At 42.0% G+C, this 23,129-nt stretch overlaps 1 protein-coding gene across 1 annotated transcript in view; it reads left to right on the top strand.

Moving 5' to 3' along the window:
* The window catches only part of SEPTIN12 (septin 12), an 85,818-nt gene that overhangs the window by 17,500 nt on the left and 45,189 nt on the right, over positions 1-23,129 (top strand). Inside the window, exon 2 of the mRNA XM_087728499.1 lies at positions 4,359-5,669. Within this exon, the coding sequence (XP_087584625.1) occupies positions 4,359-5,669 (1,311 nt within the window). The remainder of the gene's footprint in view (positions 1-4,358; positions 5,670-23,129) is intronic.

The raw sequence follows: 23,129 nt of genomic DNA, 5'->3' as shown, positions 1-23,129 counted from the left end.
TCTACAGAGCAGTCAGGGTTGACCTCCTCTAGGACTGACCGGTTGGATCGCCTTGCAGTCCAAGGGACTCATAGGAGTCTTCTCCGGCACCAGGCTGATGGTTACAGACTCGCAAAAGATGGAAGTCATCTTTGATTGCTCCACTAAAGAACTGTTTTTTTAGGCCACAACAATTCTGGTTAACCAAGGAACAAAACAGTCTTGCAGGAGGTTGTCCAGGCCCTCAGGATACAATGTCACATTCTTCTTTGTCACCTGACTTGTTTTGAATACTTTTGGGGGTTGTGCCATTTGCTGCAAGCAATCCCTTTGCTCTCCTCCTCCTCCACCACCACCACCTCCTCCTCCTGCTTGTAGAGATAATCGGTCTGTTTGAAATGTAAGTAAGGTTTCATAAATACCTCCAGGTTATCCACTCATTTCTTCTATCCCTAACTAAATTAATTCAGAACAGTATTCATCTTTATCTCAAGTGTGTCAGTTCTGTGCTCTGTGCCATTTAAAAAAATGCCTACAAGGATGAAAAGAGAGGTGTCCAAAACCTTCTGGAGAAGGTCAGTGTCAGGGTTCCAAATAGCATCCAAAATTAAATCAGAGTCCAAGACAAAGGATTCCTCAAAGTTCCAATTTATTAAAAAAAAACCATCTTGGCACATCTGGGAAAACCTGAATCTGACAGCTTTCCGGTTTTCCCCAGTTGAAAGTTCAAGATCCTGCCCCAACACCCACAAGTTCATCACATGGTCCAATCTTCCACTGCCATGAAGACAGATTCCTCCCATCCAGTTCCGGCCTGGTGCAGAGACAAAGATGACCTTGAGTTTCTAAGAAGAATGTTGTTATGGCTACATATCACCCAACTCCATATAATCCCCCCTCCCATTTTTCCACAATATAAAGTAGACAGTAGAAAGTCTGGCAGGCCTGAAGTCCAAAAGAAAAGATGCAAGCATGAGGGTCAGGTTTTGAGTCCTTATATGGGAAACTCTACAAAATCCAGAGCAAAGTTCAGCCAAAGCAGGATAGGAGTCCAATGTATGGTAAACCAGAAATAAGAATATGAATATATTTGAAATGTTAGCATTCTTCTCTTGGCTCCTTCCACCAGCTGGAGAAGAGAGAAAGGCATCAACCCTTGAAATTTAGCTCTCCTGTATCCAACCCTCTGTTTGTTTAGGAGATGCAATCTTATCTCCCTCACCTCCAGCAGGAAACAGAATTCCCACCTCAATCCCACATCAAAGATTCCCAAAACCACCTCACTGAAGGATGGTGTCGGGTTTCACAGGTAGTGCTGAGAGAAGGATTGTAGAGCCCGTGGCTTTGAAGAAACATCTGTATACACTATCTGGCCCAGGGTGGCAAATCTTTGGCTGAAATAGACAACCTGAAGATTTGGGGCTCCTTCCCTTGGTGCCCACAGAATTCTCTATTTCATTCACCTGAGGGCAGGACAAGAAGCAATGAGTGGAAAACAAGCAAGGAGAGAAGCAACGTAGAACTAAGGAGAAATTTCCTGACAGCTAGAAGAATTAACGAGTGGAACAACTTGCCTCCAGAAGTTGTGAATGCTCCAACACTGGAAACTTTTAAGAAGTTGTTGGATAACCATTTGTCTTAAATGGTGTAGGGTCTCCTGCCTAGGCAGGGGGTTGGATTAGAAGACCTCAAAGGTCCCTTCCAACTCTGTTATTCTATTCTATTCTATTCTATTCTATTTCTTTCTTCTTTCTATTTCTATTTCTATTCTATTCTATTTCTTTTTTCTTTTCTCTATTCTATTCTATTTCTTATTCTATTCTATTCTATTTCTATTCTATTTTATTCTTTCTTCTTTCTTATTTCTATTCTATTCTATTCTTTCTTCTTTCTTCTTTCTATTCTATTCTATTTCTTATTTCTATTCTATTCCACTTCTTTTTCTATTCTATTCTATTTCTTTTTTCTTTTCTATTCTATTCTATTCTATTTCTTATTTCTATTCTATTCCACTTCTTATTCTATTCTATTCTATTTCTATTTCTATTTCTATTTCTATTTCTATTTCTATTTCTATTTCTATTTCTATTTCTATTTCTATTTCTATTTCTATTTCTATTTCTATTTCTATTTCTATTTCTATTTCTATTTCTATTTCTATTTCTATTTCTATTCTTTCTTATTTCTTATTTCTTATTTCTATTTCTATTCTATTCTATTCTATTTCTTAGTTCTATTCTATTCCACTTATTTTTCTATTCTATTCTATTTCTTTTTCTATTCTCTTCTATTTCTTAGTTCTATTCTATTCCACTTCTTTTTCTATTCCATTCCATTCCATTCCATTCCATTCCATTCCATTCCATTCCATTCCATTCTATTCTATTCTACTTATTTCTATTCTATTGTATTCTATTCCATTATATGCTATGCTAATTCTTATTCTTATTTCTATTCCATTCCCTTCTGCTTCAATTGGAAAGGATTCTTTTAATAATAGTTTTCAAAAAGATAGGGAAATTGGTCATAAAATAGGATTCAATCATGTGATTGGAATTTTATGACTGTCATGTCCTAAAAGTTATTTATGACTGTCATGACTTACAACCATCCTTGCTGGCTCAATTATGCTCGTAATTTGAGGAGTATCTGTACACATTTTTGTAATCCAATTCAGAGGCAGCCTCCCGTCTTTTTTCTGAAAACGTATCTCTTAAATAAAACCAGCTCGGCAGCCTATCATCAGATGTGTATTTTTTTAAGATTAACCTGGTTTTTTTTATCATTATCATTGTTGTTTTTAATTTTTTTGACCATCTATCTTACCACCAGGTAACACTGGGAAATTTCCAATATTAAAAAGATAAAATTTTACAAAACCTATACACAAAAGGAACTAAATAATAAAAAACCCATAAATACACAACTCTAAAAGATAGGGGCAGCGGTGGCCCAATGGCTAAGATGCTGAACTTGTCGATCAGAAAGGTCGGCAGTTCAGCAGTTCAAATCCCTAGTGCCTCTTAATGGAGTGAGCTCTCATTACCTGTCCCAGCTTCTGCCAACCTAGCCATTCTAAAGGACATTAAAAAATTTAGTATTTAGTATTTTATTGTCACTTATAGGCCGCCCTTTTCCCTGAGGGGACTCAGGGCGGCTTACAACTCATGGGAAGGGGGTGCAAGACAAAACGTAAAATAATATGTGAATACAAATAATAATAGCAATAAAACACAACATTCATTCAACATTCGGGTGGGGTGTATGCAAATCTTATCCCCAGGCCTGACGGGATAGCCAGATCTTAAGAGCTGTGCGGAAGCTCTGGACTGTGGTGAGGGTGCAAATCTCTACGGGGAGATCGTTCCAAAGGGTCGGAGCTGCTACTGAGAAGGCTCTCCTCCGCGTAGTCGCCAGTCGGCACTGACTGGCGGATGGAACTCGGAGGAGGCCCACTCTGTGCGATCTGATGGGACGGAGGGAGGTAATCGGCAGAAGGCGGTCTCTCAAGTACTCAGATCCACTACCATGAAAAAATGCAAGTAGAAAAATAGGAACCACATTTGGTGGGAAGGTAACAGTGTTCTGTGCGCCTTTGGTATTGAGTCATGCCGGCCACATGACCATGGAGACGTCTTCGGACAGCCCTGGCTCTTCGGCTTTGAAATGGAGATGAGCACCACCCCCTAGAGTCGGGAATGACTAGCACATATGTGCGAGTGGAACCTTTACCTTTAACTTAACTAAAAGATGGGAAGGGAGGGATAACCTAAAAAAATAGTTACAAACATTGGAAAAATAAGAAACCGCGCATAGAAGAAGATGTAATTAAAACAATACTAGATTGTGCAGAAATGGATAGGTTGACATTAAAGATAAAAGATCAAGAAAATGCATAATACTTTCAAACATGGGACTAATTCTATCAATGTTTGGACAATAGAAATAAGAAATTGGAAAAATACTATTATGTACTGTATGTATTATGTTTAATATATTATTATATTATATACTATTATGTAAGCAAATTAACCCAGACAATACAATTCCTAAAACACTTATATATGTTAAGGAAAATATATAAATAAACTGTTTTTTTTTAATAGTTACAAACACATAAATGTCTCTCTCCATGGAAATCTTTAGTAATAGATTAAAGATTTATATGAGCTGAAGAGAATATAATGCTGAAACAGTAAAGGCCATTCAAATATAAGAACAGAAATAGCCTTTGATTTGATAGAGCAGAGAGCAAGCTGGAGAGATGATATGCTCAAAAGCCCTACAATTTCAAAGGAATCTGTAGAACGAAAGCAACATATTTGAGCAGTGTTGGTCTGATGGGCGGTTTTTGTGTCCTTTCTTGCTTTCTTCTGCAGCCTTGAAGAGGTCCTTTGAGATGGAAGACGTGGAAGAAGACCCTTCATGCTCAACTAGATCTTCTGCAAATCCCTGCCCCTCTGAAAATGGAGAGGGGAAAAAAACGAGAGGACCCATGCAGAGCACCTACTCATCTCCCATCGGCCTGAGCAACATCTCCAGTCCTTCACACAGCCCGATCCCCAAAACTAGGATCACAAACAGCCTGTCTTTCAACCGAGGTACCCTTCATTTGCCTCGCGCTAATGGGACCAACCTCGTCAGGGTGTCCTCCTTCCAAACTTGGCTGAATCCCAATGGATTCTCTTCCTCTTTAGGGCCAGGAAGCGATGAGAGTCTCCACAGTTCTTCTTCCAGTTTGGAGTGCCAAACACCTACAAGATGCCCCCAGAATCCTGTTCGGCAATCTGAGTCCTCTGGAATTGAGACCCCTCAGCTCTCTAATCCTTTGCTGAAGAAGTTCTCCTCCCACGGGAATGTCTTCCATGCTGAGGTGGACCGTCCTATCCGGCAGGTCTCCAAGGCTACCATGAATCACAGCTCCTTGCCGTCCCTTGACCTGCACATCGCAGAAGACCAGGGGCCCAGTCCTATCCTTTGCTCCACCTCGGACATTGACCCTGCCAAGAGGTGGAGCTCCCAAGACCAAAATTCCATCTCGCCTCTTCCAAAGAATAGAACGTTACTGAGAAAGGATTCTCCTTGCTCTGCCATGGGGGTAGGCCAGTTGGGGAATGTGACTCCTGTGGCTCCTTTGGCCTCCAAGCAAACCACAAAGTTTCAAACATTTCCCACCAGCTTGGACAGGTTCATTGGAAACCCCACGGTTGGTTGTGTTCTCCCTTTGGTGGGTGAGCCTGGGCTCAAATCTTTGCCTAAGGCCCAACTTCAGATCAACCTTGGCCATAGCCTGCCTCATATATCTCCAGAGCTGGCCAACAAAGATCAAGTGATCATAACCCATGACACTTCCCTAACAACCTGTTATGGAAGCCCACCAGAGATATCAGAAACAGCAAGAACAGATCCTCGTCCTCAGTCTGCCTCTTTCCAGTTAGTCTCTCAATCTCCATCTGCTCGCCCTACTTCCCAGTCCTCTCCAATGACAGTGCCAGCTCCCCAAGGAAGCCCAGCTTTGCCCAACCCAAGAGAAAATGGTCCTGCTCTGATTGGTTCCATCTCCTGTCAAGATGCTTCCAAGGCTTCAAACCCAGAGTTGCCTTCTGGCCCAGGGGAAGAGTCTGGAGACCAGCCTCTGGAGATCTTTGAGAAGAAGGAAGAGACTGCAGAGAGGAACTCACTAAAAGAAGGTGAGACAGGTTGGACCCTAGAACAGTGGTCACCAACTGGTGGTCCACTGAAAAATTATTTGCTTTTTTTATATTGCACTAAATCAAACTACGGCCTCTGGAATGGATACGTGCAATGAACATTTGTGTTGCTGCAGAGAATCTCCCCCTTTGGGGTCTTTTTGTGTGGGTCAGAGGGGGAGCAGAAATTCGGACTTAGAGTCTGCTTCAGTCTCCTGGTGTGGGGCTTTGGGCGAAGGCTGGAGGGAAGCACCACTGGTGGCGAAGAGCCAGAGGGGCTCATTCCAGTGGGACTGCATCATGGCCTGGAACTGGCTGATCATCTCAGCTGACTGAGCCTCCAGGTGCTGGTGCCTGGCCTTGTACATCTGCAGGTCTTCCCTCTGCTTGGAATGCCTATGCTCATAGTCCTCAGTGAGGTGCTTCTGCTGAGCCTTCTTTTCGGTCAGATCCAATTTGAACTGAGCTGTTTTGCCAACTCTTTCCCATGGTGGCTGCTTAGCTCCAGCAACTGCTTCTTGTTGGGGCCCTAAGGAGCCTGGGTGGGCAGGTGAGGAGTGGCTGGGAGGGGAGGGGCGAATAGAGACTGGTGAGGCACCCCTTGACATGAGTGACATCGAGCTGGCCATGCCCACCCAGCCAATTATTAGGCAGATCATATTAGTAGTCCGTGGGATTTAAAATTATGAATTAGTGGTCTCGGAGGTCCAAAAGGTTGGTGACCCCTGGAATAGATGCCCTCTGAAACACAGGCCTGTTCAAGCCATCTTTTACAAACCTAGAATGGTGAAGCTACACAACTCATTAAGTTAATTTCAATCAAACTCCAGGATGGCTAACTACCATGTGTGAATCCAACCTTGTGTGGCTGGATCAATACAACTCACAAAACATAATGAAGGTGAATATGCATGTCCCAGGATAATGTTGTAGGCCTTAATCTGAGTCTGTCACCGGGACGAAAGGTTTTGTCTTGTGGGGTTTTGGTCCTGTGCTGGAGCCCACCTTCAGGGAATGTCTTTCTAGCAGAGTGTGTACTGTTCTGTGTGTTGTAAGTGGCTTTTTAGATGTTGGTTGGGGGTGTGTTGATGGCTGGCTATAAGTCGTTGGCTGCCGTTTTGGGCAGCCCAAGCAAACAACAAAACCTCTGGTCCTGGTGATTGTCCCAGATTGAGTCTCACAAAACATAGCTTAACAGAATGGCTGCGCTCATCTCACCTGCTTTGCCGAAAGAAACGTACATTGGATGGATTCATAGTTAGCTTTCCCACAATCACACAACCACACTTCACCCTAAATTAGCATGTTTTAGGAATCCAACCAGGTTACAGAAGATAAGGCATCCTCTAAGTTGCTTCTCCTCTTGTGTTTCTTTGTGTGTCTAATCACAGACGAATACAGAATATTCTATTCCATTCCATATTCTATTCTATTTCATTCCATTCCATTTTCTATTCTATTCCATTTCATTCCATTCTATTCCATTCCATTAGCTATTCTATTCTATTCAATTCCATTGCATTTTCTATTCTATTCTATTCCATTCCATTTTCTATTCTATTCTAGTCAATTCTATTCTATTCCATTCCATTAGCGATTCTATTCTATTCCATTCCATTCTCTATTCTATTCTATTCCATTCCATTCCATTCTCTATTCTATTCTATTCCATTCCACTCCATTCCATTCCATTAGCTATTATCTATTATTCTATTCCTATTCTATTCTATTAGCTATTCTATTCTATTCCATTTTCTATTCTATTCTATTCCATTCCATTTCATTAGCTATTCTCTATTATTCTATTCTCTTCTCTTATCTTCTGTTCCGTTCCGTTCCATTCCATTAGCTATTCTATTCTATTCCATTCCATTAGCTATTCTATTCCATTCCATTCCATTAGCTATTATATTCTATTCCATTCCATTAGCTATTCTATTCTATTCCATTCCATTCCATTCCATTCAATTAGCTATTCTATTCTATTCTATTCCATTCCATTAGCTGTTCTGTTCTGTTCTGTTCTGTTCTGTTCTGTTCCGTTCCGTTCCGTTCCGTTCCGTTCCACTCCACTCCACTCTACTCTACTCTACTCTCCCTCTTTAGAGGACATATAATTTATGGACCATGTTTCAACCTGGGCACCATCTTAATACACCCTTGGGACACCGTTCTTTTTGGGAGGGTTCGGCCACAGCCCCTTCGATGCAGCAGTTCTTCTTGCTGATGTCTGAAAACCAGAGGAAGTTTACTCCCCAGAGCTTCCTCATTTTTGTGGCACCAGGAAGACAAAGCTCTTCTCTGTATCAGTTTCTCTGCCATCCAGTTGGTCAAGCAGTTTGTCCCCTCTGGCTCTGGAATGCACTGGGCCCCTTTCCGATGAAGCACTCAAAAGCATCCGAGAAACACCCAAAGAGCTTTTATGAGAATCATCAGAAGGCAGGGTCTAATGATGATGTTTGTGTCCCCCCCCCATTTCACCCACCTCCCCTCAGCAAGCTAGAATGCCCTGATACACTGCCTTTAAATATGGAGGCTCTGTTGCACAGCCAAGCGATTTTTTCAAGGCCAGGGCTATAGCACCAAACCGGGAAAAACAATTCCACAGGAAGATAATAGAATCTCTCCCAAGTCTGGTTGTGATCTACGTCTTCCTCCTTATACCCCAGTGAATTGGGAAAGCAACGTCATGGGAAGGAGGAATAACCTTGAGGGACAGAAGGAAGAGCTGCAGACAAAACAACTGTCAGATAAGAGAAATTTGAGTGTGGGCCAGAAGTGTAATTTGAGAAAGCCATCTCAGACAGGACCCTCCCTAGGACCTGCCTTGCAAGGTCCTCTTTCTTTAATCTTCTCTTTAAAATAGGATGACTTTGCTTTTCTGGTCCATTCTACCTTCAAGAGCTGACAGGTATCAAGCTATTTCTGAATTTTATCTCATTTCTCGAGACTTTAAAAAAATGTTTCAGCTCCAGACAACATTTCTTGCATATCTTTATCAAGGTAACCTTCCATCCTCTCTAGGATGTGTGATCCAGCATATTCCTCTGTCAGGGAGGTGAGCTGTTTCTAAATTGAGGGAGGGGGATAGGGATGGATGGATAGAAGGATGGATATGGATGACTATGGATGGATGCATAGATAGATATGGATGGATGGATGGATATGGACGAATATGGATGGATGCATAGATTATGTATGTATGTATGTATGTATGTATGTATGTATGTATGTATGTATGTATGTATAGATAGATAGATAGATAGATAGATAGATAGATAGATAGATAGATAGGGATGAATATGGATGGATGCATAGATAGATATGGATGGATGGATGGATGGATGGATAGATGGATGGATGGATGGATATGGACAAATATGTATGGATGCATAGATAGATATGGATGGATGGATGGATGGATGGATGGATGGATGGAGAAAAAGCAAGAAAGAGAGATAGACAGATGAATAGATATGGATGATATGGATCTAAATTGAGGGAGGGGGATAGGGATGGATGGATAGAAGGATGGATATGGATGACTATGGATGGATGCATAGATAGATATGGATGGATGGATGGATATGGATAAATATGGATGGATGCATAGATAGATATGTATGTATGTATGTATGTATGTATGTATGTATGTATGTATGTATGTATAGATAGATGATTGATAGATAGATAGATAGATAGATAGATAGATAGATAGATAGATAAATAGATATAGATATGGATGGATGGATGGATGGATGGATGGATGGATGGATGGATGGATATGGACGAATATGTATGGATGCATAGATAGATATGAATGGATGGATATAGACAAATATGGATGGCTGTATAGATAGATATGGATGGATGGATGGATGGATGGATGGAGAAAAAGCAAGAAAGAGAGATAGACAGATGAATAGATATGGATGAATGTGGATGACTGCATAGATATGGATGGATGGATGGATGGGTGGATAAAAAGAGAGGAAGAAAGAGAGAGAGGACAGAGGTGGATAGCTAGATATGGATGCATATGGATGGCTGCATAGATAAATATGAATGGATGGATAAGGAAGGAAAGAGAGAGAGAGGCAGAGATGGAGGGGGGGGGGAGAAAGACGGTGAGAAAGCAAGCCATCAACTTAGTGTGCCCTGTGAAACCTGCACCAGCTTAAGCAATCACCTTATAAAGTTGATAAAGTAGAGAATGTTCCGGGGCTGCCTAGAAGTGTCCTTTGTGTGATGTGCAAACCCAGCTAACACCTCTCTCTTCCCTTGGGTGTGTGTGTGTGTGTAGAAATCCTGTTTTTCATGGGCAGCTCCTTGAAGGCAGAGGGACTTTTTCAATTTTCTGGTCGCTCCCTGAAAATAAACAGAATGGGGGTTGCCTCCCTCCATCCTGAAAGGAACTTTTCCCGTTAATTGCTTTGGCCAAGCCAGGCAAGTTGGAACAAAACCGGAGGTGCTCTCTGTGTTTGTCTCTGTGTGTGTTGTGTGTTTGTGTGTTTCTGCAGATGGGGATGGTAGGGGAAAACCAGCGATTGATTGCTCAACGTTGCATCAATTTGTCTCAAAACTAGCCATTATTTTATGTTTTTCTTTCTCTTCCATTTGTCCTTATCCCCCTGTTTTCTTTGATTTTTGATTTTTCCCCCTCCCCCTTATTTCTTTGACTTTGGCACCCCTTCTGAATTCTTGAGGCTGCCTCGGCTCCTTTCTCTGCTCCACCCTGCAGCGAGGAGGTGGCAAAGGGCCAACATCGGTTAATTTTAAGATGTTCGAGGCTAACCGAAGTGGACACGAGGAGCAGGCAGCTGTACAATCATTCGGAGGGCGGGAGGGAGGGGAGGGGTGTGGGTGTGGGTCTCTGCAAGGCGGCTCTTTTAGACATGGGAGCAAGAAGGGTCTCGCGCCAGAAAAGCAGTGATTAAAACTGCCACCTCTTGTACAGGTCCATCACTTTTTGTTGTTGTTGTTGTTGTTGTTGTCGTCTATCACTTGTTGTTGTTGTTGTTGTTGTTCTTCTTCTTCTTCTTCTTCCCCCCTCCTCCTCTCCTCCTCCTTCTCTTCCTCTTCTTCTTCCTCCTCCTTCTCCTCCAACCCTCCTCCTCTGTCTTCTTCTTCTCCTCCTCCTCCTTTTTCTTCTTATCACCCTCCTCCTATTCTTCTCCTTCTCCTCTTCCCCCTCTTCTCCTTCCCCTCCTTCTCTTTCTTCTCCTCCCCCTCCTCCTCCTCTTCTTCTTCCTCCTCCTCCTCCTCCATCCCTCCTCCTCCTCTGTTGTCATCGTCATCATCATCATCTTCTTCTTCCTCCTCCTCCTCCTCTTCCTCTTCTTCTTCCTCCTCCTCCTTCTCCAACCCTCCTCCTCCTCCATCATCATCTTCTTCTTCCTCCTCCTCCTCCTCTTCTTCTTCCTCCTCCTCCAACCCTCCTCCTCCTCCCTCGTCATCATCATCTTCTTCTTCCTCCTCCTCTTCTCCTCCTCCTCTTCCCCCTCTTCCCCTTCTTCTCCTTCTCTTTCTTCTCCTTCTCCTTCTTCTCCCCATCCCTCCCCCTCCTCCTCTTTATCCTCCTCCTTCTCTTCTCCTTCTCCTCTTCTCCCTCTTTCCCTTCCCCTCCTTCTCTTTCTTCTCCTCCCCCTCCCCTCCCCCCCCTCCTCTTTTGGTTATGCCCTGGACTTACTCAGATTGTCTCTCCATCTCCACCTCCATTATTGGCAGAGATTGGGCATATTCACATGACACGGATAATCTAGAACCAGGGATATGCCCAAAAGTTAAGATATAGCATCCCTAATTTGAGCTCTGGCTTTTGTGTGTGTGTGTGTGTGTGTGTGTGTGTGTGTGTGTGTGTGTGTGTGTGTGTGTTACATGTGCACCACACATTAAAAAAATGGGTGGAATTTGGATTGCATTGGATAACCTCTTTCTTGACATTTTTGACCGCACCCTGTAGAACCTCCCTCACCACCCCCACCACCCCCGAATCTGGTTAATGAATTAATCCATTTTCTGCATCTGTATCCTTCATTGGGCTATAAATCACTTAATGGTCAACTAGGCTCACCCAGTACAGTAAGTTGCAAAAGGCTGCAGAAAAGGTCAGAGGCAACCCTCTTGGGTAAACAGGGCAGGTAGTCCATCTCTGAGCTGCTGAAGTCCCTCCCACCCCTTACAGGTAGTTCTTAACTTACAACCATTCATTTAGTTCAAACGTATGATGGCACTGGGGGTGGGTGGGAAATGACTTAGAATCAGTCCTCACCCTTGCAATCGTTGCTAGTTCATGCAATTATGACCATGCGATCAAAATGTGCACGCTTGGCCACCGACTCTTTGCACAATGGATGCAGTGTTCCGATGCTCAGTTGAAGTTTTGAATGATGAAAATTGTTAGAATTAGAACGATTAGTATTAGAATTATTAGAATTAGAATTGAGCTAGAAGGCACCTTGGAGGTCTTCTAGTCCAGTCCCCTGCTCAAGCAGGAGAATCTAGACCATTTCAGACAGGTGACTGTCCAGTCTCTTCTTAAAAACTTCCAGTGATGGAGCACCCACGATTTTTGGAGGCAAGCTGTTCCACTGGTTAATTGTCCTCACTGTTAGGAAGTGTCTCCTTAATTTCAAATTATAGCAATAGAAGTTAGACTTATATACCGCTTCATAGGGCTTTCAGCCCTCTCTAAGTGGTTTACAGAGTCAGCATATTGCCCCCACAGTCTGGGTCCTCATTTCACCCACCTCGGAAGGATGGAAGGCTGAGTCAACCTTGAGCCGGTGAGATTAGAACCGCTGAACTGCAGATAACAGTCAGCTGAAGTGCCCTGCAGTACTGCACCCTAACCACTGCGCCACCTCGGCTCTTTCTAAAAGATTGCTTCTCTCTTTGGTTAGTTTCCATCCATTGTTTCTTGTGCTCTGGTGCTTTGGAGAATAATTTGACCCCCAAATCTTCTTTGTGGCAGCCCCTCAAATACTGCAATACTGCTATCATGTTCGCCCCTAATTCTTCTTTTCTCTAAACCAGCCAAGCTCAAATCCTGCAGTTATTCTTCATATATTTTAGTCTCCAGGCCTTTGATTATCTTAGTCGCTCTTCTCTGAACTTTTTCCAGTCTCAACAGCTTCTTTGCAGTGTGGTGACCAAAATTGGTTGCAGTATTGCAGGTGTGATCTTACTAGGGTTTTATAAAACGATACTAATACTTCATGTGATCTTGATTCCATGCCTCTGTTTATACAAGCCAGGATTCTATCATGATTATACCAGCTGGGAAGGTTGCAAATGGTGATCACATGACCCTGGCATGCTGCAAATGTGTCAAGGACATGCCAGTTGCCAAGTGCCCAAATTTTGGACCACGTGAGCTTGGAGATGCTACAATGGTCGTACGTGTGAGGACTGGTTGCAAGTCCCTTTTTTCCAGTGCCATTGTTAACTTCGAACTGTCACTCAATGAATGGTATGAAGCTGAGAATTGCTTGTTGACCTTCCCATTTTACCTTGATTTATATCTATAAAACTGATTTTCAGTTTCAGATGAATGAGGTGCTTGCAAAAAAAAAAAAAGCACAACACACAAATGGAAAAGAAGCAATCTTTGAATTACACACTGGGCTAAGACTGTGGCTTGTGCCTTTTTTTCATTGTGAAGTCAATCCATTTTCAGGCAGAAAAATTAAAGCCAGAATGACAATTATCAGCGGTTGTCATTATAAATATTGAAGCATTCCTGCGAATATTTTTCTCAAAGATTTTTATTAACAAACATGTAAAATACACACACATGCAAATTAGACATACACCACATTTATACAATACAATACGAACAGGAACTTCCTGTTCTTTATAATATCCTGCGAATATTTTAATTGCTTTTATTGTATTTATTTATACAATGTATTGGCCACCCATCTTACAATGGGCTAATTCTGGTAATTATATCCAGTTTAAAATATAAAAAGACATTAGAACCATATATAAAGAGCCAAGGTGGCGCAGTGGTTAAATGCAGCACTGCAGGCTACTTCAGCTGACTGTAGTTCAGCAGTTCGGCTGTTCAAATCCCACCAGGCTCAAGGTTGACTCAGCCTTCCATCCTTCCAAGGTGGGTAAAATGAGGACCCGGATTGTTGTTGGGGGCAATATGCTGACTCTGTAAACCGCTTAGAGAAGGCTGAAAGCCCTATGAGGCGGTATATAAGTCTAACTATTGCTATTGATAATGTCTTCAATATTAAATTACTCCATCCAGCCACCTGTTGTGGAAGCTTCATCACTGAAGGCTTTCAAGAAGAGACTGGACTCCATCTGAAATAGTGTAGGCTCTGCTGTGGGGGGGGGGGTTGGACTAGATGACCTACAAGGTCCCTTCCAGCTCTGTTCTTCTGTATCTATCTAAATGTGTTTTGAGGGATCCTCGACCCCTCTTTCAGTTCCATGCAAGACGTGCCGGTTGGTTTAGGAACTTGTTCTGCCAATTCATTATCTACATAGTCTGTGGGTTTTAAAAAAAAATCTTCTATTCATTAATCATATCCTCGGAGAATAAGAGAGCGTAAAGATCTCTCTGCGATCCTGGAGGATGATAAAGGAAGAGCTGATGACTCATCAGTTCATATGTGTGTTTATGCTCTTGACAGGCAGATTGTGACTGGTTTTCTTTTCTTTTCTTTTTTACCCTCAGCTTAAAAGTTTAAAGTTTAGAGATTTGTTTTCACAACATCAGAATGATTTATGGGTTGCTCGGAGAGCAGGGAGGGATGCAAAAAGCCTGAAGCACATTCTTCACCTGTGGAAGGACGGGAGGAAGGACGGAAGTTTGCCTTCCTATACCTCACTCATGCCCTGTGGCTGGCGGCTTTCAGGATAGGGTAGGGTAGCGTAGCGTAGGGTAGGGTAGGGTAGGGTAGGGTAGGGTAGGGTAGAGTAGAGTAGAGTAGAGTAGAGTAGAGTAGAGTAGAGTAGAGTATAGAATATAGAAGAGACTAGAGCAGAATATAGGATATAGAATATAGAAGAGAATAGAGTAGAGTAGAAGAGAAGAGAATATAGAGTAGAATATAGAATTGAGTAGAATAGAATATAGAAGAGAAGACAATAGAGTAGAATATAGAATAGAGTAGAGTATGATATGGAATAGAGTAGAATAGAATATAGACTATAGACTATAGACTATAGAATAGAATAGAGTAGAATAGAATAGAAGAGAGTAGAAGAGAAGAGAAGAGAAGAGAAGAGAAGAGAGTAGAATATAGAATAGAGTAGAATAGATTATAGACTATAGAATATAGAATAGAATAGAGTAGAAGAGAATAGGGTAGAAGAGAAGAGAAGAGAATACAGAATATAGAATAAAGTAGAATAGAATATAGCAGTGTTTCTCAACCTTGGCAACTTGAAGATGACTGGACTTCAACTCCCAGAATTCCCCAGCCAGCGAATGCTGGCTGGGGAATTCTGGGAGTTGAAGTCCAGACATCTTCAAGTTGCCAAGGTTGAGAAACACTGGAATATAGAATATAGGATAGAAGAGATTAGAAGAAAAGATAAGAGGGTAGAAGAGAATAGAGTAGAATATAGAATAGAGTAGAGTAGAATATAGAATAGGATAGGATATAGGATATAGAGAGTTCTATAACTTAGCAACATAAATTTTGGACTCAATTGTGGTCGTAAGTCAAGGACTACCTGGATTAGCACTCATAGCTCTGGTTTCCTGGTCTGGCCCACCTTAAAGTGCTGATAGGATTGCTGAGCATAGGTGGTGGTGACCCATCAGTTATGATAAACTGCTGGTATATAATATATGTATTAAAAGACACACAAAGCAGCTTTGCTTGTTTTCACCTTTGGAGACTGCATCAGAGGTGAAATTCAGCAGATTCTGACCAGTTCTGGAGAACTGGTAGCAGAAACTTTGAGCAGTTTGGAGAAGTACCACCTCTGACTGTTTCTACCTGTTTCACTTTTCTTCTTTATAACTGCTATTCTAATGGCAAATCCTTCATAAAAGTCATTTGCATTACATTCTTGATTAAATTATCTTTCCATTAATATATAATTTTATGGTACTACTCCCCCCCCCCAAAAAAGTGGTATTATTAGACATCAAACCTCAAAAATACTGTACATTTTTCCCAAAAAGGTTTCCACACTTTTGGCCACTACTGGTATTGTGAGGACCGAGGACTGGTTGGTTTTCCTTTAAGAGGTATTCAAGAACTTTAGCAAGGTCAAGATTCTCAACAGCTGTTGAATCATATCTCTCTCATTCTCCCCTGCAACCTTCTTACCAGCCATTTTCCTTCAGCCTTTAATAACTGGCGGGGAGAAAGGCCATCTCCAGGAGCTTCTGTGGTGGGATTCCTCTCTTGGCCCTTAAAATAAGGAAGGTAGGAAATGATGAAGGCTTGGGAAGAGTAGAGGGAAAAGCTGTTAGTGTGTCAGGGTAAATATGACTAGGCACTGGACTTGTTATCAAGTCTTGGAAGCTCTCTGCCTCTTAAAACTACACCTGAACCATCACTGGTCAGAAGGTCACTTGACTTGCTCTCTGTGACCAGAAAGCAAGGAGACACCACAAGAAAGAAGCTTCATTCAGTTGCCTGAGGCTTCTTCACTGGACTAGGCCCAGAAGAAAAGGGAAGGGTGACCAAAACAGCTTGGTCTTCATACCCTCCCAAAATCCTAGGTCTAAGCAGGCAGGATCTCCTTGAGGAGCTAAAAATGTCAAGATGGCTGCCACAACCTCAGGATTGAAGTTCTGACTACTTTTCTTAGATATGTCCACCATCTTGACTTTGTAAAGTCCTTGTGGATTGACCCTGGGTATAAAGGCATTGATTTAATGTTTTCTTGTCCTGCAGAAAACATAAAATATTTGTGTTATAAATATATATGGTGACTGTGAAAAAGAAAGGCTTCCCCCCCACCCCCACCCTCTCCTCTTTTTTTCCCCCTCCAGTAAGGCCAAAGAATTTGAAAGAATACAATAAATTTTGTAAATAAAAATGGTGGCAGCTCACAAAGATGACTAGATGCAAGTGGAAAATACACAATTAGTATTTCCATAGCAAGGAAGTTAAAGCAGGAATGGTTAACTTGGTTACTTGATTTAAAGAGGAAAACGTGTTCCTCTTTGGATATCGCTTCTGGAATTTGTGCTTGTGAAGGGGGAAAAATTGATTTTGGTTTTGGTTTTGTTGATTAGAAAGATTTGGTGTTATAGAAATGGCTAGTTATGTATTGATGTGTTAAAGTGGAGGTTGGAGTGTGATAATCTTGTACTGTGGTAGGAAGAGTTGGAAGTTAATGCTCCCTTTTCTTCTTTTTCTCTTCCTCCTTGAATTTCACACTCTCTTTTCCCTGTTCCTTTTCCCTCCTTTAATTTCCTAGTTTCTTTTCTTTCTCCCTCCCCCAAGTTTTTTTATTTTATTTTACATATACATACTGTGTTTCCCCGAAAATAAGAGTTTTATTTTTTTTGGACCCCCGAAATAAGCGCTTGGCCTTATTTTCGGGGAGGTCTTATTATTTTTGAAGTGCAGGAGGGAGCGAGCATGACCATCTCATGGCTTCTGCTGTGTTGGAATGTTTTTCAGGGAGGGCTTATTTTTGGGGAGGGCTTATTTTAGTCCATGCACTCAAAAGCCCAATTGGGCTTATTATCCGGGGAGGTCTTATTTTGGGGAAAATAGGGTATCAACACATGAACAGTGTGAACTGAGTGTCATACATTTTAATACAGATAAAACTAGTAGTATTAATCCTAGTTCTTGCATTCATCCAGCTTATGTATTTCTAATAATAATACACATTTATATTAAGTCATAGTCTTTCATTATTAACTTATTCCATGTTTCAATACAGTGTTCTTAATTTCCTGTTTTCTTATTTGCATTTTACACAATAAAAATAAATAATCAAAAATATCCCTACTTGAAGGTGAGACATTTATGGAATGTAAGGGTGGTGGCCCATCAGTCATGATAAACTGCTCATATATAATGTATTTATTAAAAACCACACACAAAGCAGCTTTGCTTGATTTCACCTCTGGAGAGTGTGTCAGAGGTGGTATTCAGCAGGTTCTGACCAGGTCTGGAGAACCGGTAGTGGAAATTTTGAATAGTTTGGAGAACTGGCAAATACCGCCTCTGACTGGCCCCGCCCCCAACTATTCTCTGCCTCCTGAGTCCCAGCTGATCGGGAGGGGATGGGGATTTTGCAGTATCCTTCCCCTGCCATGCCCAAGATGTCACGCCCACCAAGCCACGCCCACGGAACCAGTAGTAAAAAAAATTGAATCCCACCACTGGTTCGGGCAAAGGGGCTGAAGTTCCATGAGGGATCCACCATCATGATATCATGTTATAGAATAGAATAGAATAGAATAATATAGAATAGAATAGGGAATATAGAATAGAATAGAATAGACAATATAGAATAGAATAGAATAGAATTAATAGAATAGACAATATAGAATAGAATAAAATGAATAGAATAGAATACAATAGAATATAGAATAAAATAGAATAGCGAATATAGAATAGAATAGAATAAAATGAATAGAATAGAGAATAGAATGAATAGAATAGAGAATAGAATAGAATGAATAGAATGGAATAGAATAGAATAGAATAAAATAGGGAATATAGAATACAATAGAATAACAGAGTTGGAAGGACCTTGGAGGTCTTCTAGTCCTACCCCTGCTTAGGCAGGAAACCCTATACCATCTCAGTCAAATAGCTATCCAGCATCTTCTTAAAGACTTCCAGTGTTGGAGCATTCACAACTTCTGGAAGCAAGTTGTTCCACTGTTTAATTGTTCTCACTGTCAGGAAATTTCTCCTCAGTTCTATGTTGCTTCTCTCCTTGATTAATTTCCACCCATTGCTTCTTGTCCTGCCTTCAGTTGCTTGGGAGAATAGCTTCGCTCCCTCTTCTTTCTGGTAGCCCCTGAGATATCGGAGCACTGCTATCATATCTCCCCTAGTCCTCCTTTTCATTAAACATGAGGGAAAGTGTGTACACGGGGTGGGGGGGGGTATGTGTCATGTGCACATTGTATTATGCTTTCGACGACAAAAAGTTAGCCATTACTACTGACTCCCAAGCTTGGTTGACTCCTGCTGGGTGATGTAATGAAAGGACTTTGGGATTGCTATTATGGCTCTGCCTGAAGGAGGTAGATCTTGTTATGTAGAATATACTGGCTCAGGTCTTAATGGCCCATTGACATAGGTGGAGGAGTCGGGGGGACGGGGACACTAAGTTTCTGCCTTCCTTTTTGGGGAAAATATTCTGCCCTTTTAATATTTCCTAAAATATCTCGTTTCTCTAGGCAAGGGGTGGGTGCTAACTTCCTACAGTTGCAGACTGGACGCAAGGACTCCCTCCTTCGTCCCTATACTCTCCTCCAGATTTAGCAATTTCTACTCCCAGCAGCGTGGGCTATTCCTTCCACACCCATTCCTGCTTCATCATGTTCCCTGTCCAACTCAGTCCTCTCAAGAGGAAGAAGAAACCACAAACAGAGCATAGGAAACTGAAACTTCACACCATTAAAGAACCCCGTGGAGTTTGTTCCTTGGGACAATTCTGAGTTTACTGCGAAACTTCAGACAACTTTGGGCAGAAGTGATGATTGCTGAAATCACATTGTCCTCCATATTTCTTGTAGCTTGCGGGGAGAATTGGGGTGGGGAGCAGAATGGTGCTGTTTTTTCTGCTTTCCATCGTCATCGATGAATTCATCGCTGAATTAAGATTCAAGAGGAATCTCAAATAGGAAAGCTTAGGGACAGAAAACTATCTGTAGTCCGCTTCGTTCTCCGGTTAACAAATCACGTTCAAAAGAGGTGGACGTTAGAGCCAGTTTCTTAATTCAAGGAAGCTGGGTGAAATTCTGTCTAGCTGAAATTCTGGGTGAAATCTCTCTCCTACTTTAGTGTGCTTAATGTTTCTAGAACCTGCTCGCACGTGGAAAAGTCATGTTATTGTATTGTATTGTATTGTATTTGGTTTATTTGTATGCCGCCCTTCTCCAGGAGGGACTCAGGGCGGCGAACAACTCAGAGGGGAAAGGGAACATAAACAACAGTACACATAATTAAAATGCACGAAAATCACACAGCCATACCAGTCGAGAGGGGAAGGGAACTCATCAACTCCAGGCCTGCCAGCACAGCCAGGTTTTGACGGCTTTCCGGAAGGCCTGGAGAGAGGTGAGGGTCCGGATCTCCACGGGGAGTTCATTCCAAAGGGCCGGAGCTGCTACAGAGAAGGCCCTCCCCCAGGTAGTAGCCAGATGGCATTGGCTGGTGGACGGAACCCGGAGGAGGCCGACCCTGTGAGATCTGACGGGTCTTTGGGAAGTAATTGGCAGCAGGCGGTCTCTCAAGTACCCAGGTCCAATACCATGAAGGGCTTTATAAGTTACGACTAGCACTTTGAAGCGTATCCGGAGACCGATCGGTAGCCAGTGCAGCTCGCAGAGGATAGGTGTAACGTGGGTGTACCGGGGTGCACCCACAATCGCTCACGCGGCTGCATTCTGGACGAGTTGAAGTCTCCGAATACTCTTCAAAGGCTGCCCCATGTAGAGCGCATTGCAGTAGTCCAGTCTTGAGGTCACAAGTGCGTGAGTGACTGTTGCGAGTGCCTCCCGGTTCAGGTAGGGGCGCAACTGGTGCACCAGGCGAACCTGGGCAAATGCCCCCCTGGTCACAGCCGACAGGTGATGTTCTAAAGTCAGCTGTGGGTCCAGGAGGACTCCCAAGTTTCGCGCCCTGTCTGAGAGGCGTAAATTTTCACCCCCCAGCCTGAGTGTTGTTAAAGCAGATAGTAATTTGCTGACGGGATCCAGGCTGTTTTCATTTCTCTCTTGCAATGTCTCAGACATAGGACAGGTAGTCCTTGACTTATGACAGTTCACTTCGTGACCGAAGTTACAAGAAATACTGGGGGGTGGTGGAAATGAGTGTTTTTCACGCTTAGGAGCGTGGCAACATCTCCATGATCAAGTGATCAAAAATTCAGACACTTATTGCCTTTAATGAACTTCTGGCCAGTAAACTCGATGGGGAAGCCAGATTCACGTAACAACTGACTCATCTTTATGATGGTGGCAATCTCCCGGGATCATGGGATCACCTTTTGTGTGACCTTCTGACCAGCAAAATCAATGGAGAAGCCAGATACCCTTAATAACTGTATTACTAACTTAACAACTGCAGCCAAAAAGGTCACAAAAGGGGACAAAATTCTCTTATCCACTGTCTCGTTTAACAACAGAAATGTCGGTCACAACTGTGGCCAGGAGTCAACGTCTACCTGTATGACAAATGACAAATGAGTTTTCCTACATCCTGTGGGGCTATGACAGAATAGGTGTGTGCATTTGTGGCATGTCCAGAACGGTCTTAAATGTCGTGAAGGCCCTTCAGCTACTTGAAGATGCTTTGTGCTAGATCAGGAGTCAGCAACCCACAGCTCTGGAGCCGCATGTGGCTCTTTCATTCCTCTGTTGCGGCTCCCTGTCGCTCAAAATATGTGTCGCAACTGCCAATGTGTATCACCTGCTAGGGCGCAATACATTGAGCTTTTCAACCCCTGGTAGGCCAATCATGGATAAATTCAAGAAAAGAAAAGTTTCAGAAGAAAGCAGAACTTTTAGTTGAAACACATACGCTAATTTTGTGGGCGCTCGGGAAATAGTCAGACGCGGGAAGGTTTTTGTGGCTCCTGGTGTTTTTTTTCCCCCCTGTGGGAAATGAGTCCATGTGTTTGAATGTCTTTGAATGTTTAAGGTTGCTGACCCCTGTGCTAGATCAAGGGTGGGGAACCCTTTATTTGTGGACTTCAACTCCCAGAATCCCAGAACCAGCCATAGCTCCCCCACCTTTGAGCTAGACGGGATGAATGGACATTGCCATTGACCCAGATATCTTCTCCTCCAATTCCATTTTCAAAAGATTCCCACCTTAAGAAATAATTTTACACTCAACTAGTAATAGCAAATGAGTGTTTGGGAGCAGCAGATCCAATGGATATGACATGTTGACCCCCTGGAAGCATAAGAAGCAGAAGCCTATTAAAGACAGTCGAGAGATTTATAATTTGTGGCAATGAATATTCCAAATGTGGAACTTCCTGGCCGTTTTGTATGTGAATCCAGAGGCCATTTGTCATTGGGAATATTGCGGTTTCTAAGTTTTGCATTTCATGTCTTCAGGGCTGGTTTGAAACCTGCCTTATCATCGAGAATTTTTGTGGAAAATATTTGGATATTTTTAAAGATATTTTTATCTTTAAAGATATTTTTGAGCCAGCAATTTTTTTTATTTTTAAACAAACAAACATAAACATAAAACATAAAAACCATCCTCCAATTACATACAGTATGTAGATTGGTTACAAAACTTTTGTGCTTCCTTACCATAGTCTTCACTTGCAATTTATATAGAATCTCATATTATCAATCTAATATGTATGTATACAATTATTATCATTATTAAACATTCATTTGACTATAATTATAATTACATCCTTTTATGTGAGATATTCTAAATTTAGAATAAATTTATATTAGGGCATTTCATTACATCATCCTAAAACCATCCAGTAATATTACATCTTTATATTGTATTCTATATAAAATTGTTTAGCTTTGGTTACATCCTCTCCTCACTTACAATTTATATAAAATTTCATATTATCAATCTAGTATATATGCAGTATTATCATTGTTAATCATTTATTTGACTATAACTATTATTACTTCATTTTATATGTAATATTCTAACTAAATTTAAAACAATACAATACAACAGCAGAGTTGGAAGGGACCTTGGAGGTCTTCTAGTCCAACCCCCTGCCTAGACAGGAAACCATATACCGTTCCAGACAAATGGATATCCAACATCTTCTTAAAGACTTCCAGTGTTGGGGCATTCACAACTTTTGGAGGCAAGCTGTTCCACTGATTAATTGTTCTCACTGCAGAAAATTTCTCCTCAGTTCTAAGTTGCTTCTCTCCTTGATTAATTTCCACCCACTGTTTCTTGTTCTGCCCTCAGGTGCCTTGGAGAATAGTTTGACTCCCTCTTCTTTGTGGCAACCCCTGAGATATTGGAAGACTGCTATCATATCTCCCCTACTCCTTCTTTTCATTAAATTAGACATACCCAGTTCCTGCAATCGTTCTTCATATGTTTTAGCCTCCAGTCCCCTAATCTTCTTTGTTGCTCTTCTCTGCACTCTTTCTAGAGTCTCCACATCTTTTCTACATTGTGGTGACCAAAACTGAATGCAAATATTCCAAGCGTGGCCTTACCAAGGCATTATAAAGTGGTATTAACACTTCATGGGATGTTGATTCTATCCCTCTGTTGATGCAGCCTAGAACTGTGTTGGCTTTTTTGGCAGCTGCTCCACACTGCTGGC

This window comes from Thamnophis sirtalis, unplaced genomic scaffold (assembly GCF_051295495.1).
Source record: "Thamnophis sirtalis isolate CommonGarterSnake01/CBP01778 unplaced genomic scaffold, rThaSir2_p1.2 scaffold_14, whole genome shotgun sequence".
Lineage (NCBI taxonomy): Eukaryota > Metazoa > Chordata > Lepidosauria > Squamata > Natricidae > Thamnophis > Thamnophis sirtalis.
Note: the sequence above shows the minus strand (reverse complement) of the source record. Positions and strands in the feature narration are given on the sequence as shown.